The sequence below is a fragment of the Mugil cephalus genome, chromosome 10, assembly GCF_022458985.1.
Source record: "Mugil cephalus isolate CIBA_MC_2020 chromosome 10, CIBA_Mcephalus_1.1, whole genome shotgun sequence".
NCBI lineage: Eukaryota > Metazoa > Chordata > Actinopteri > Mugiliformes > Mugilidae > Mugil > Mugil cephalus.
The window spans coordinates 25,139,353-25,154,737 of NC_061779.1; the positions used below are offsets into that span (position 1 = coordinate 25,139,353).

The window sequence follows — 15,385 nt, forward strand, 5'->3', positions numbered from 1 at the left end:
TGAACCCTTATCATGCATGAAAAATAACAATAATCACATGTTGTTGACTGAGGGAAAGCTGTGCTCTGTGAGCTGGTTTTAATGATTTATTAGCGTCAGGACAACCTTTGACATCAGTTTGTTTGCAGTGAATGCTGGGTAAGTCTCTGGGATCGGGGGTGTGTGCAGTGCCGACATAACTGGTTGGATGCCTTTTGGGAAGTGAATGAACTCAGAACAGAGTGGTCACACTTACTGAAGGTAAGGCTTCTCTTACAAAGAGCCACACTGAGATACGTGTCTTTTCATCAGTGGTACCTGTTAAATAATATCTAGGTTTACAGAGTAGTACCCATACATGAGTCTTTGAAGCTAGATTTGAGACATCTGACAGTTTTGTTTTGCTTTTGTTTGCTATTGATGATCTTTTTAAGCTAATAATGAGATTTTCTTTCCAATTTTGGTCCCTGTTGTGTTAAGTCTGTACAAGCATGCTGTTAATGAATAATTACTCTCCACAGTGTTTATGCACTGTTAACAGTTAACTGTTTTGGTTGGGAGATCTTGTCGGCTCTTAATACACAGAAGGACTCACACAACTTGACAGCAGTCACCAGGCGATATTGCTTTATTTATCTGTGTGTTATCTAGGAAATAGGATTCAGACTAAGATTCAATATATTAACTGTGACTCTGTGTGTCGAATGCGACCCTGATAGTTTTCTAAGTGATAAGACTGACATTTCAGAAGCCTCTACATGTTAGTAACACTTTAGTCAACTTATTCAACAAAGAATTTTTTTCATAGATATTTTAGGGAGTTGCTTAATGACCAGATGTTAGCTCCTCTTGTCTGGCACCACTATCCATTGGTACTGTGACCCATCCAGACCTATCCATCAGATCATGGCGGCAAAAGAGTCCAGCCCTCTGACTACTCACGTGCTGAACACCGGTGATGGCATGCCAGCTGGCAGGATGGCTCTTAGCCTTCATCGGCTGGACTCCAAGTTGATGATCTGGACCATGTTGAGCGTTGGGTAGGCGTTTGATTTGATCTCGGGAAACAGGACCAGTATGCAGGACAAAGGAGGCAGATAGAAGAAGAACAAAAAGCAAGCTTTACTTACAAGTTGATGGATATGAAAATACTGACTTGCATGCCAAGTGTTAGTCATATTACATATTTCACACAAATGGCCAACAAAGAGCAAGCAGCAGAGACTTCATTTTAATCTTAAAGATATTGTTCATCAGAAAACACCAAGGAGATAGACAGAACTAAAGGATACCAGGGTTTTACTTTACTGCGATTATGGAAGAGGTTGAAGAAGACCTACATGTCTGTACACTTTATTAATTATTACAGGACAACAAATGAAGATGGTCGATGCTTGGGACTCATCAGCCCAGAAGCTTTCACCCCTGGCATGTACAAGCTGCGTTTTGAGACAGGTTCATACTTTGAGACCCTGGGTCAGACCTACTTCTACCCCTATGTTGAGGTGAGCTTCAGTCATAAGGAAGAAGATTGTTTCTTATCAGTATAGCACTATCATATATTTAAAATAATTAAATGAATAACATGAATAGATACTAATTTGTGAACAAATCCTTCAAAAAATTTTCTTGCCAAATCTAAGCAACTTACAGACACATTCACTCAAAACAATCAGGCAAGATCACTTAAAATAAATCTTGCAAGTGCTCAGTGTACAGTCTGTATAATAAAATTGAATAGTTTAAATAAAGCTAATAATAAAGTTGAGATAAAGATAAGATAATCCTTTAATTTATCCCACATTGGGGTAATTACATTCACAGTGTTATAGCAGCATATAAGGACAGTGCACAAGACAAAGAAAAGGAAACATACTACGTGTAACTACATTAAGCTGAAGTGCTTATGAAAACCCTCCTGACATGACTGGTGATCTCCATATCTGAACACAGCAGCATCAGGATTTACATTTGATGTCGAACTAAGTGAAAACATTAAGTGAAAAATCCTGGTTGTCATTGTCTTAGCCTTAGATAACAGAATGCTATATTCAAAAATAAATCAACAATTGTAAGAAACATCACAAGAAAACAAAATCTACAGATTTCCATTCTGTTGCGAACTGGAGGCAAATTAATTATTCATCTAGATAAACAAAGTAAAAGTAATTTGTGTCCCTGACCCCATTTGTGTGTGTGATTCTAGGTTGTGTTCACCATCAGTGACCCTCAGCAGACGTTTCATCTCCCCCTGCTGCTGAGTCGTTTCTCCTACAGCACCTATAGAGGAAGCTAAACGCTGTAAACACAATCGACTGAAACCAGAGCTGGGAGGAGACGGCTTTTTCTTTCTTTCTTTGGACTAAGCCTGGACTAAGACAAAGTCTAGTTAAGTTGTTGTGTGGTATTCCTGGCTGTGGGGTTTAGATACTTCTACAAAAATTGTATTTATATTTATAAATACTGCCAAAAGTTGGTATGACATAAGTACCTCAGTTATAATTAATGTCATTGCACTCTCATAGATGCCTCTGCAACATTAAACTTCGTCAACTAATGTTATTTTAAACACCTTCACTAAATTTACATTTCATCTTAATATTCCATACTATCGAACTGTAACTGTTTATGATGATTATCTACATACAGAATTATACTGTATATATTAAGGGAGAACTAAGCTTCACAAATGCAAATTTGTTATTTATTTCTCAGTGAATCAAGTGCAGTCAACTCTATACAATTCCATTTTTTTCCATTTTTTCTTTTTTAGTTATTGTCTTTTGACAGAAACATGTTGTTGGTTTTCAATGTAACTAGTATTCCTTGTCCTATGTGATACTAAATTAAATATCTTAAGGATTTGAAACAGTTTAAAGAAGTTTGCACGTGAACTTTTTTCTTATTCTTTCTTTCTTTTTTAAAAACATGAAACAACAGACAAATAACCCGACAAAAATAGTGTTAGTTGTTGCTGAAACTCCACATTTACCATAAAACGAAAAGCATTTGTTATTATATAATTTTTTCACACGTTAAATAACGAATGTCAAGCGCAAAACCGCACAGTCACTCCATGTTTTGATAACAGTCACATGAGATTCAGGAAACCGCTGTCTTTTTAATCAGCCAATCAGCGAGAGCGTGGTCTGTGAGGACCCGCTGCTGCCCCCGTTGGTGCCTGAATGTATTGAATGTGTAGAAAGGTGTTCTCAAATTGAAATAAGTGCTTTTGCGCATCTAAAAACTGTAATATTTAATAATCTGTGGTATGACACATTTTTTTGTGATCTTACTAAATTTAGAATTATTAAATAAATTCTTCTTTCAATGATTCCATGCAGGTATCTGACTAGGGCGTCTCACTGGCCTTTACATCATCCTTCCGTTGACATTACATGCTTCTGCTCTTACTCAATAACACTTGTAGCTGCTACATGGATCATGATGGAATTTTGTGCTAGCTGTTAGGCTAAGTTAACAAAAAAAGAGCTTTGTGTGTTGACTGAAAGACTGGGCAGGTGGCGCAGAGAGGATGTCGCAGATCCTGAGGGTTCTCCTGCCTCTCTGCCGGGCTGGAGGTGCCCAGGCTCGGCTCTCACCAGCGACCGTAGGGCAGTTCTTCACAGCCGGATACCGACATCCCTCAGCTCTGGTAGGTGAAAGAGGAGGTTTACTTTAGCATGTCTTGCTTTTAGTACTGGGTTCTCACCAAACTTACTGACCCAAGTTTGTCTTGTATTTGTGGCTATGTGCGTTCTTAACTAAAATACAGATACGTATATCTTGGCTAGCCTGTCAGGTCCTTGGTCAGGGGTCGTTTTCTTTAACGTACATCAGTGTAGCGAATCACTTAAAATAAATCTCATTTGTTTGATTATCAACTACTTTTCAACATGCATGCATATGATCCGCCATCTAACTTTATTAGATTTGTTTTACTGTAAGTTAGTAACTCTGCTCGCTACTGCAGACTCAGGGAAATGTAGCTACGTGGAAATGACTATCCTGTATCAGAACTGTTTAACATAGTTTAAATAAGCGCATAGATTTTAGAAATAAATCAAGAAACTCATTAGATTAATAGAAAATAGCTGATCATCATATTAGATTAAAATTTACAGTGCATAGAAATAGAGCCGTGAATAGCCAACTTGTTAGCATTATATATATATTTTTTAGCGTTTTTTATTTGCATATATTTAGCATTATTATCATCTTTGTTAGGCGCTCTTTATGATCAAGCATATAGTAGGCTACTTAAAGTCACATAACATTGTTTTTGTTTTCTGCATTCCTGCTCATTTTAAATGTCTGGGCTGGAGTTGATGACAACTCTTAAAAGACCTGCGCAAAAGTTTCACAAAAATCCCCAAAAGCTATAAAAAATAGAATATCAGCAACTGAACTAATGACAGTTTATCGCTTGACTCATATTGACCTTGTTCACTACATCTTAAATATTTCATTGCTAAGAGTAATACATTTCATAATTCTCAGCAGGTAGAGTAGGTTGTGGTATGCCAAAGTGTCCTTGAGCAAGACTGAACCCTTGCTCAGTCAGTGCTTGGGACATTAATGTGAATGTGAATTGTGACGGTAAAGCACTTTGCATGTCAATAGGTAAAAAAGCACCACAAGAATAAAGGCTATTTACCATTTATATAAATATTTTTGAATTTTGCTGTTTACGTGTAACATCTGCTGATGGAAAAAAGGAGCTGACTTCAACAATTCTTGAAATAAGGAATATAAAAGCTTAGAAAGTCAAATCAGTTTTTGGCCCACAGTTAGACAAAGATATATAACAGAGTTTGGTGGATTTTTCCTTAGATGTAATCTTCCGGGATAATGTTATGGTGTGTGAGTCCAATTGAAGCTTTGAATGAATGAATTAAAGTAATTTATTTCAGTCAGCATCAGAAATCTTAACACAATTGCAAATATATACAAAAAATATAAAAGTAAATAGGCTTTTGGAGCAGCCCAGTCCAGACGGCCTACCTGCTGCTTACGTGAGTGAGTTCTAGGAGAGGAAGTGTTATAAATTCTCAAATGCTTGGTTCCTGTGTGTGTGTGAATGTGTGCATGTTTGCATGAAGAAGTGAATGTGTACTTGATGACAGTAACATTTAGGGAGGCGCTACATAAATACAAGACCACTTACCAGACCCTTTCAGATTGCTGCTGGGTATTCAGCGTGCTAACGGTGTCTGTGTGTTTTGTTTTGTTTTTCTCCAGAATGTTGGTCGGAATTCAGGTAACTTTCTGTACTGTCACAGACTCCAGGCGATTCAGCGAAGACTCTACTCCACTGAGCCCAAAGGTGAGAGCCACCGAGTCTACAGCAGGCTTGCCCAGTAGCTATTAACTTTAATAATTCCCACATGTTAGTCTTACATTAATGAAAATAATTGAAAACCAATTTCACATCTTTTTTGTTCACATATGTCACACGTGTTAGATTAAATTACAGCAGAGGGTTAAGGTTTAAGTCATGTCTGTGTTCTGTAGATGTTAAAGTTTACTGTGGCTACAGGTTTAGGTCTGAGTTAACAGGATTAATTACAACAAAATTGACAAAGATGGGAAAACTGTGATGGAAACTAGATTGGAATTTTTGTGCAGTGTAACAGATGCATAATCAACCAATCTGGAACTGTTCATTTCAGATGGCAAAGGAGGACCAGCACCAGGAGGAGGAGGAAGAGGTGGAGGGAAGAAAGGAGGAGGAGGCAAAGACGGCAAAGATGGCAAAGACTGGTTTAGTCGAATGCTGAAGGTAAATTGTAAAAGCCTGAAATGAAAGTGGCCTCATGCTGACACCATTATCAACGGTATACAGTATATATTTTGTTATTCAATAGCAGGTAAACACAATACATAATTCATGTGTTCTTCATTGGTTCAACAAACTGGAGATAGAATATAAAACAGAAAGAATTTAGTTCCGTGGCTTCTCTCCTTAGATGTGATCTTCCAGGATGATTTCAGTGTGTTTGTCCAATTGAAGCTTAGAAGAAGTTTTAGGAGAACAATAACCCTAAACATACGGGTAAACCTGTGAAATGTATTTAAATAAAGTAAATAGACTTTTGCAGGAGCCCAGTCCAGACTATGGCCCAGCTGCTGCTGAAATGAAGCAGTTCTAGGAGAGGGAGTGGTATAAGTTTCTCCTGAGTATTATGCAGCTCTGATCTACATGTACTACACCCATAGGGAGGTTTACATCAGTTCACATTTTGTCACAAATTAATACAGAGAACGTTTCTTGACACTTTTAAACTTTCAAAAAAAAGTTAGGACATCGAAATTTTAACCTCTGTGCTATATCACATCATCCTTTACCAACACATACTTAACACATAAGGGAAGTCAGGAGACCAGTGGTGGTAGTTTTGAAAGCAAAATGTTGTCCCACTTTTGCTTGATGAAGGACTTCAGCAGCTATTTTGTTTTGGTTTAAGTTGGGTGACTAGTCTTAACTGGAAGCAGAACTCTTAGTACAGAGCCATGCTGTTATAATGCATGCAAAAAAGAATGTGGTTTGTCCTTGTCTTGCTAACATAAGCAGTGCTTCCTCTCTGCATTAAACGTATCTGTATCAAGTTACTCCTATCACGTGCACTAATGCACCACCATATTATTGTCTGTCATTTTAATGGTGCATCGACAACAAGATCTTCTCCCCTTATGCTGGTGGACATGGCATTATTAATTTAATTTTTAAGTTTTGATTCATCGAACATTAGAAAAGTTTCCCAGCTCACCTCACCATTCTTAAAAGTTTTATTACATAACATGGAATTATAGGATGTTGTTCATATGTGGAGCCAAGGTGACAGTGTTGGCCTTTATTTGCCCCATCAGTTGCTTGTAGATATTGCTCCTTTACAACTGACAACCTGATGGTAACATCATTTCTGTATGTGCTGGTCTTCAGGGCGACTTACCTTGGGATGAGAAGGATTTCCGCTACATGATGGTCATCTTGAGTGGCATTACTTCAGCTTTGCTCTACTTCTACTTCAGAGACAGCAGCAGAGAGATCAGCTGGAAGGAGTTTGTCCATCGCTACCTGGGCAGAGGCATAGTGAGGAGCACTCGCACTGTCCACACTGGATGGATCATAACACGACTGACAGGCTTAGTTGGCGTTGATAATTAAAGTTGACAATTTAATGCTTTGTTCAGGTGGAACGCTTGGAGGTTGTCAACAAACAGTACGTCAGAGTCATTCTGGTACCGGGAGCTGACACAGAAACGGTGAGAGGAAGTCAAATATTTTCATCATTTATCTGCATTACATGTATATGTATATATATCTTCAGCCATGAATCCAGTGTTTCGTCCTCTCCAAATAAATTAAATGTTATATTCGGAAAATACTCCTTTTTGCCTGTTATTAAGTGAGTTTATCGTGGGTGCTGTTGGTTGCCAGGAGTGGTGGTATATCGAGAAATAGTCACAGCTGAATATTGATTATTGACTAATCAGAAGTACTCAAGAGAGCCGTGTTCTAAGTGCATTATAATGAATATATAAAAAATTAAATCAAGAAATCGAAATTATCTTGACTGAAATGACAAGGAAAACAAATGTTTGTCCTTCCATGCTCATCTTTTTTTGCATTTGGCTTAAACACAGTATACAGTATTAAACCCTTCTCATTTTTTGCCATTTCTTATAACTACACAAGTCAATGTATTACATGTTTTGCTTTTCCATTAAGTATTGTAGTCACTGTTTCCTAACAAGTTCCGGTAGACAATTGTTGCAGCTGTACTTTAGTTTCCAGAAGCTTCATCCAAAATTTCAGCTAAATGAAAAGTAATGTTATCTGATCTTCAGAATTACGTCTGGTTCAACATCGGCAGTGTTGACACATTGGAGAGGAACCTCGAAGCAGCACATATGGAGCTTGGCCTGGAGCCATCGCACCGGGTTGCGGTTGTCTACAGCACTGAGAGCGATGGGTGAGGCTACTTCACATGTTTTTAGAGCCTACTTGAGGTTTTTAGAAACTCACAAATCACAAACTAGCTGAACTTTGAAGTGGGAATTTGTGTTGTAGAAGATTCTCATTCAACCAGATACCAGAGCTAATACAATTGCTTTTGTTGGATTTACACGTTGTAGCTATTTATTCCATCAACACCATTCTTCCCAGCACTTTCCTGTTGAGCATGATACCCACCCTGCTGCTGATTGGCTTCCTGCTATTCTCACTCCGGCGAGGACCAATGGGAGGGGGTGTCGGTGGCGGGCGGAGCCCCTTTAGCATGAGTGAGTCGACAGCGAAGATGCTGAAGAACAACATTGATGTCAAGTTCAAGGATGTGGCCGGCTGCGAGGAGGCCAAGCTGGAGATCCTGGAGTTTGTAAACTTCCTGAAGAACCCTCAGCAGTACCAGGACCTTGGAGCTAAGATCCCTAAGGTTAAGATAAAGACACACACACACAGCAGGGGCTTTCAAAAGATCTCCACATGTAAACATTTCCTTTGTCTAATGACAATTTATAGATTTTGCTTCATGTACCTGTGATACACCTATATGAGACAAACTGTGGTTACAGTAGCATTCTAAGTGGAGGACATATTTGTAACATAAGCTGCTCTATGGAGTTACTGTCTGCACAGGTTCTGTGAATCTCATTAGTGTCCCGTGTGTTCTCCCAGGGTGCTGTGTTGTCCGGTCCTCCTGGAACAGGGAAGACACTGTTGGCCAAAGCCACAGCTGGAGAGGCCAATGTCCCCTTCATCACCGTCAACGGCTCTGAGTTCCTGGAGATGTTTGTGGGCGTGGGCCCAGCCAGGGTGAGTGTGTGAAACCTTATGGTGTTGGACTGTTAGGAGTTTGTCAGAAACTAAATGTTTGACTGAGCTCTTTCCTCTGTAGGTGAGGGATATGTTTGCCATGGCGAGGAAGAATGCACCTTGTATCCTCTTCATTGATGAGATTGATGCTGTGGGGAGGAAGAGAGGAGGAGGGAACTTTGGGGGTCAAAGTGAACAGGAGAACACCCTGAACCAGCTGCTGGTAGAGATGGATGGTAGGAGACAAACCAGTCAGATGCTGTCAGTTATAACTAAGAGGCTGGATATGAAGCTTTGAGTTAACTGCTTTTGTTTTGTTTGTCTATTATTGCAGGTTTTAACACGGCTACGAATGTGGTGGTCCTGGCTGGAACCAACAGACCTGATATCCTGGATCCTGCTCTGATGAGGCCAGGACGCTTTGACAGACAGATTTTCATAGGTAGATAGAGTCTTCACTCTATTAATGTCCACACATTGACCCCTTTTGGAGTGACATGGTTAAGTGTATGCATGGTCTGCGGAAATTTGGCTAAAATTTGTTTCGTATTTTGGTGGAAACCAAATTGTGTTCCTAAAAAATCATGATGGCAGTAGCCTGGTTACTCAGAAAACCCATAATACTGAGCTTGATATTTTGATCCCAAAGGAAAACTAAGTGAGCCCACAAGTGAAAGACCTAAGCCTGATTGATAATTTGATAATTAACTTTCAACAGCAAATGGAAGACGGCACAGACCCCACGTTCTCACCTCATTGATCCAGTAACTTTTGAACTTCTCCAGTCCTTATTTGGAAGTTTTCATATGCCAACATGTTAAAGGCTAATTCTAAACCTGCTGTCATGTGTAGTTGGTAGAGAAAAGTGTGGCTCCACCGAAATTCAAGGGAACACCGCTAATGAGAATATGAACACCTCACTCAAACTTAATGAGCTTGTAAATACACTGACTATGCCCCTTCAAAGTCTAGCAAGTGTTTGTCTACATTGTGAAGTGTGTGTTTCAGAGTGCATTACTACTTCATGTCGTTGGAGGTCATCAGTCATCCAGGTCATGGTATATCCAAAAACATTAAAGAAAAGCAACTGGACTTGTAGAGTTTCTTGAAGACTTTTCACTACTCGGATGTGTGCTGAAACATCTTAACGAAAGTCAAGTTTCCTTTCTTTAACATTTTTGGATATTACTACCTCATGTTCATTAGAGAAATAGTGTGAATCCATTAGTGATTAAGTGGGGACATGTATTTCTCATGTGAGCCTCCTTGTGACAATTGATTCATAAGTCACAGTGCTAATGGTGTTTTGGAAGAGGCAGCAGATGTCTTTAAGTTTTAAATGATGTAATTAAGATCAATGAAAGGTTTTTTTCCTGCCTCATGAACATCTCCCATCTCCTCTCAGGTCCTCCAGATATTAAGGGCAGGGCATCCATCTTTAAAGTCCACTTGCGACCAATCAAACTGGACCCCAGTCTGGACAAAGATTCTCTCGCCAGGAAGATGGCTGCTGCCACACCAGGATTCACTGGTTAGTAAACCCCATTCTTTATCTCAATAAAATGAGGCTACATTACATTAGTTGATGTGGTCCTCTGAATATTGACACTTATCGGCAGAACAAACATTACTAAACTTGGTCTGTTAGTTGGAAACCAACAATTTATGACAAACATAGTTTACAACAAGGTAAATCTGCATTTTACGGTACTAGAAATATTGCTCTTTAAAGAAAAAGTAAAAAAAAAAAAAAAAACAGTGTTTCTAGATATCAGTCAGAAGACCTGAGATATTGGTTGACATCTGTTCTTCTTGTGAATAAATCAGGAGCTGACATCGCTAATGTGTGCAACGAGGCTGCTCTGATCGCTGCCAGGTACTTGAATCCGTCCGTCAACGGCAAACACTTTGAACAGGCAATCGACCGGGTCATTGGAGGTCAGTACGATGTCACTTGTCTTGCCGTTGTTACTTTGGCTGCTTCTATATTATATAATTGCCAGTATTTATTTCTGCATAGGTCATGCACATCAGTTTTAAGTCTTTCATACTGCAGTGGAATAATAACAATAGATACATTAACAGCAAAGTGTTAGTCTGAGTCCTTGGCTCTTTGTGTTTTCAGGCCTGGAGAAAAAGACTCAGGTCCTGCAGCCCACAGAGAAGAAGACTGTGGCGTATCATGAGGCCGGTCACGCCATCGTCGGCTGGTTCCTGCAGCACGCCGACCCTCTGCTCAAGGTTAATGTCTGATCTGTGTAGTCAGAATTTAGCATTTAACATACTCAAAACTACTGAATACCTGAAGTTCCTCTAAATATGTGTCTTATATTTCAGTAATACAAAAAATGATCTATTGGTGTTCACTCATAGAACACTGAAAATTAGTTCAGTGGCAAGTGAACAACGTTTCTGCAGATAAATAAATGCAGAACATAATTTGGACATATAAATGTACATTATTGTCAAAGATGTAGATGAGATAAAATGAGTATTGTATTTTCTATTCTTCGTCTTCTTCTTTTTTTTTTTTAAATCCGTATCTTTTACCACTCGGTGCTTCACTCATAGATTGAGGTGATCATATTTAGTGACCTGCTAAAAATATTTAGAATTGCTCTTGTTTTGGCCATAATTCATAAGAGTATTCATACCATATTCATACCATATGTCTTTGTACTGTCACTGCTACTGCTGCTTCCTGTCACTGGCGGACCCACACATTTATTCTTTGTCCAGGTGTCAATCATCCCGCGGGGGAAGGGTCTGGGTTATGCTCAGTACCTGCCCAGGGAGCAGTACCTGTACAGCAGAGAGCAGCTGTTCGACAGGATGTGTATGATGCTGGGAGGGCGCGTGGCCGAGCAGGTCTTCTTCGACAGGATCACCACGGGGGCTCAGGACGACCTGAAGAAGGTCACGCAGTCGGCCTATGCTCAGGTACGCGCGCACCTTCCGTCTGATTCATGCAACAGTTGCGTCTTATTTGAGCTGTGACACTTCATTCTGCACGCTACCTCCAGGTGGTGCAGTTTGGGATGAGCGAGAAGGTGGGGCAGGTTTCGTTTGACCTTCCCAGGCAGGGCGAGATGGTCCTGGAGAAGCCGTACAGCGAGGCCACGGCTGAGCTCATCGATTCCGAGGTCAGACAGCTGGTGGAGCGGGCGTATGAGCACACCCTGCAACTCGTCAACGACAAGAAGGAGCTGGTGGAGATGGTGAGACTCTAATAATGTATTTTTTTGTGCCTCCTAAAAACAGTATGTAGAAACAAATCTCTACATATAAAACGTGTGGTTTTATGGTTTCTATGTCAGACCTCAGTGCCTAGCTTGATTGTTGTATGGTAGCAGTAATGACAAGTCGTCTTTGCTGATGTACCATAGAATCCTTTATCAGTAAATACTGGTGATGTGAAGTCCTGATGTCGTCCTCAGGTGGGAAAGCGTCTGCTGGAGAGGGAGGTCCTAGACAAGGCGGACATGTTGGAGCTACTGGGCCCACGGCCGTTCGAGGAGAAGTCTACGTACGAGGAGTTTGTGGAGGGGACGGGGAGCTTCGAGGAGGACACGAGCCTGCCCGAGGGCCTCCGGGACTGGAACCAGGAGAGAGGAGAGGAGGCGGAGGAGATGAGTCCCGCTCAGGACAAGAAGCAGGCCGTGTAGAGTCAGAGAAATTCTGTGAAGAAGAACAAACGCATCCCAGCTGCAAAAAAACTGCTTACTGTTGTCTCAGTATGACAGAGTCTGGGAGGTTTTAGGAAAAGGTTTATTTTATTTTAATTATTTTTTGTTTTTCCAGTGTCCACGATTTAGTATAAATGATAATCGAATACTCAACGTACAGAAATCAGTCCTTGATGCTTCATCTACTTTATTCCCTCTGCAACGAGTATGAACTCTGTGGATTTGACCTTAATTTAGGGCCGTTATGAGGATATATTTTTACTTTCAGGTCTTCAGGATCTCTTCTTTTCCAGGTGAATAAACCTAAGTGAAGGAAGCAGAGACTAGGGTAGTTTAAGAGCAAGATTTATTTATTTAGGATCACTGATGAAGCCATTTATTATCATTTGAGTGAAATCTTCCTAGAGAACCACCAGGCTCTGTACATTGACACACTGAGGCTGCGATGACGTATTTTTTTTCCCACAGTTGGGTCAGGAAGTCGGTCCAGTAAGCCTTAAGACTCGTCAAGCTGGAGACCAACGTACTGCAGATTTTAATACTCCGGAATGGAGTGTTTGTTACACATTTAGACTCTTCCTTGTATTTATGTGTAAAAGGAGGAAGGTACGTCCTCTGACTGACGTCTGCCTTCCTGATGAAGCTTAGTAGGAACTCATTTTTAAATATTTTGAGAAATTACGTGAACTTTCTTGTTTGCTGGATTTCAGATAGTAAAGCTGTCACATTTCAGCTGCTTCAGTGTTTGATTCAGTGTGATGTCGGTTTGAACTAAACAAAGGTCCTGTATCATCAGCTCAGAATAGTAGGAACGTTTCATATTTAAATAGACTCTGAAGGAGTAGTACGAATGAATGCGCATCAGCTGCACCTCAGGCCGACTCCTCTGCAGAGTGCAAGGCTTGTCAAGTGTTTTTCTAATTCATCAACTCCACTGAGGAGAGCAAATTACACCTATTAACCTTATCTCATGCTACAGTACTTCTCTGGTGTCTCCATGCCAACTTTGTTAACATCCCCAAACAATTAGAAACACAAAACGGATGCACTGACACGGAGACAAGCCGCCTTACACGGCCTAAAAGTCTTCTAAGACAAGAGATAATAAACACACCAGCTTTTCCTGATATGTGACTTTATGTTATTGGACTTGAGTTCTGTCAGATGCTCAGATAACTGACTGTCTGACATTCACAGCCCTGTCACTCTGTTTTTAGTCAGCTCAGCAGAGAGAGGAGCCAGACATGGCACCTGTCTCCTTTTAGCTCTCTCTTTCACCGCTTGTTATGTAACTATTTAAGCCTATTTCCATGTGAACAGCTCAATGGTGCGCTATCAGTGATTCCCTGAGAGGTTGCTGCAATTACGTCCCATTACCTTGTTTTTTAAACAATTAAGCGGCCCCCTCTCTGTGATTGAACACCTTGGATTTCCACTGTAGTCCTACAACGTGCCCCAAGTTCAAAACCTGGTCTTATTATCACAAAGATTATCTCACAAGAATGAGATGTAAAAGATCTAAAAGTATTAGAACCGCGAGGCCAGTTCCTCACCGCAAACAATTGGGTTTGACATCAAAAGATGAATATGAAAAACAAGAAATCAGCATTTTGTTTTTGTTTTTTTCAGGTTTTCCATCTGGATCTGATTTAGAAGGTAGCACCTTTTGTTTGAAACCATTCATTTTTCATGTGAGCAAAAGTGTTGGAACATGTGACTGACAGGTGTGTTTTGTTGCCTAGGCGTGTCCTATTACACTGATTATCCAAACAATAAATAGCACTGAATGTCAATGCTCAGTGTCAGATTTGGGTTTTACCTGTCCACACTGCATCTGTAGTTAGAGGTGTCACCAACATGAAAACCAGAGAGCTGTCTGTGAGTAAAGAACACGCTGAGAGAAGATGGAAAGTCAATCAGAGCCATGGTCAGTCCAACCATTTGAAATGGAAACCAGGGGTGTAACGAGTACCAGATGTCGAACCGGTAGACCAAGGAAAACGGCAGCAGTTGATAACAAAACCTTACAAAAACTGTTAGTGATGCTGGCAACAACCTCCAGAGGGAAGGAGTGAAGGTATCACAATGTACTGTTCACAGAAGACTTTGTGAACAAAAGTAGAGAGGCTACACCATAAGATGCAGAAGAGTCATTAGCAAGAAGAGTATAAAGCCAAGCCTCAAACATTCTGGAAAACAATATGTTAACTGATTAGACAGATCTATTGAATAGGACTTGGTGCTAATATCCCTTATTGCATATTTCATGCGAGTGGCGGCATCATTTAGGGTTTCTAGTGGGCACCGTCCTCCTTCTGTGTTTCACTGATGGTCGCAGGTTGCTGGATGCAACCTCAGTTGGGAAGCAGAGAACTACCAGCGAATTCACCTCACATGTCCCGCTCCACTGCCCACCATCTGGTCCTGAGGTAGCGGGGCAGGCTTGACCCTCGCCCTCCTGGACAAAAGTTGTCGCTTGCCAATGGGATGACGTGGGTGGAAGGACGAAGACACTCACCTGCTATCAGATCCAGATGTAAATACCTGGAAATAAAAGCCCTAAATGTTGATCTCTTGTCTCATATTCATGTTTAAATGTCAAACCCAAATGTTTTCAGACAACAGCAAAAAATAGAAGAATTAGAAAAAAATAGATAAAAAAATAATTTATTCATCTCGTGAGGAAATTCAAGTGTTACTGTTTTCCAATACGTTAGAAGGGGAGTGTATACCACATTCGATTCCTATCACATTTAAACACGGGGTTAACCCGTTTCTTAAGGTAAGACTCATTTAAATGCTCAACATGTTAATATTAGTCTGTACAGTCCGGCTGTGCAGTGAACTGTGGCTTAAGTCCTCTCTGCATTTGATATTTCTGTCCAGTAAAAATCCACCATTC

The 15,385-nt window shown here is 40.4% G+C and overlaps 2 protein-coding genes across 4 annotated transcripts; both read left to right on the forward strand.

Moving 5' to 3' along the window:
- Window positions 1–155: 155 nt before the first annotated feature.
- On the forward strand, window positions 156–3,068 carry urahb (urate (5-hydroxyiso-) hydrolase b). Of its 3 annotated transcripts, none has more exons than XM_047596433.1 (4): window positions 156–240; window positions 870–1,019; window positions 1,349–1,484; window positions 2,186–3,068. In XM_047596433.1, the coding sequence occupies exons 2-4, from the start codon at window positions 886–888 to the stop codon at window positions 2,273–2,275; spliced, it is 360 nt and encodes a 119-aa protein (XP_047452389.1). In that variant the 5' UTR covers window positions 156–240; window positions 870–885; the 3' UTR covers window positions 2,276–3,068. The 3 variants fall into 3 exon arrangements, with proteins under 3 accessions (XP_047452389.1, XP_047452390.1, XP_047452388.1); XM_047596434.1 differs by having other exon boundaries at window positions 159–240; window positions 883–1,019; window positions 2,186–3,067; XM_047596432.1 differs by having other exon boundaries at window positions 172–240; window positions 788–1,019; window positions 2,186–3,067.
- Window positions 3,069–3,346: 278 nt separating this feature from the next.
- LOC125014899 (AFG3-like protein 1) lies at window positions 3,347–13,215 on the forward strand. Its single transcript, XM_047596431.1, has 16 exons — window positions 3,347–3,634; window positions 5,221–5,305; window positions 5,652–5,761; window positions 6,923–7,072; window positions 7,174–7,245; window positions 7,831–7,955; window positions 8,150–8,417; window positions 8,660–8,797; window positions 8,880–9,033; window positions 9,132–9,239; window positions 10,203–10,328; window positions 10,625–10,735; window positions 10,923–11,038; window positions 11,537–11,737; window positions 11,821–12,015; window positions 12,235–13,215. The coding sequence occupies exons 1-16, from the start codon at window positions 3,515–3,517 to the stop codon at window positions 12,460–12,462; spliced, it is 2,307 nt and encodes a 768-aa protein (XP_047452387.1). The 5' UTR covers window positions 3,347–3,514; the 3' UTR covers window positions 12,463–13,215.
- Window positions 13,216–15,385: the final 2,170 nt, after the last annotated feature.

What these genes read in the sequence shown, in the direction of transcription:
- urahb (XM_047596433.1), top strand. Translation starts at nt 886, where the DNA reads ATGGCGGCAAAAGAGTCCAGCCCTCTGACTACTCACGTGCTGAACACC. An exon ending in TGGACCATGTTGAGCGTTGG is followed by an intron (nt 1,020 to 1,348) that starts GTAGGCGTTTGA and finishes TAATTATTACAG; the next exon opens with GACAACAAATGAAGATGGTC. An exon ending in ACTTCTACCCCTATGTTGAG is followed by an intron (nt 1,485 to 2,185) that starts GTGAGCTTCAGT and finishes GTGTGATTCTAG; the next exon opens with GTTGTGTTCACCATCAGTGA.
- LOC125014899 (XM_047596431.1), top strand. Translation starts at nt 3,515, where the DNA reads ATGTCGCAGATCCTGAGGGTTCTCCTGCCTCTCTGCCGGGCTGGAGGT. An exon ending in TACAGCACTGAGAGCGATGG is followed by an intron (nt 7,956 to 8,149) that starts GTGAGGCTACTT and finishes CATTCTTCCCAG; the next exon opens with CACTTTCCTGTTGAGCATGA. An exon ending in TGCCACACCAGGATTCACTG is followed by an intron (nt 10,329 to 10,624) that starts GTTAGTAAACCC and finishes TGAATAAATCAG; the next exon opens with GAGCTGACATCGCTAATGTG.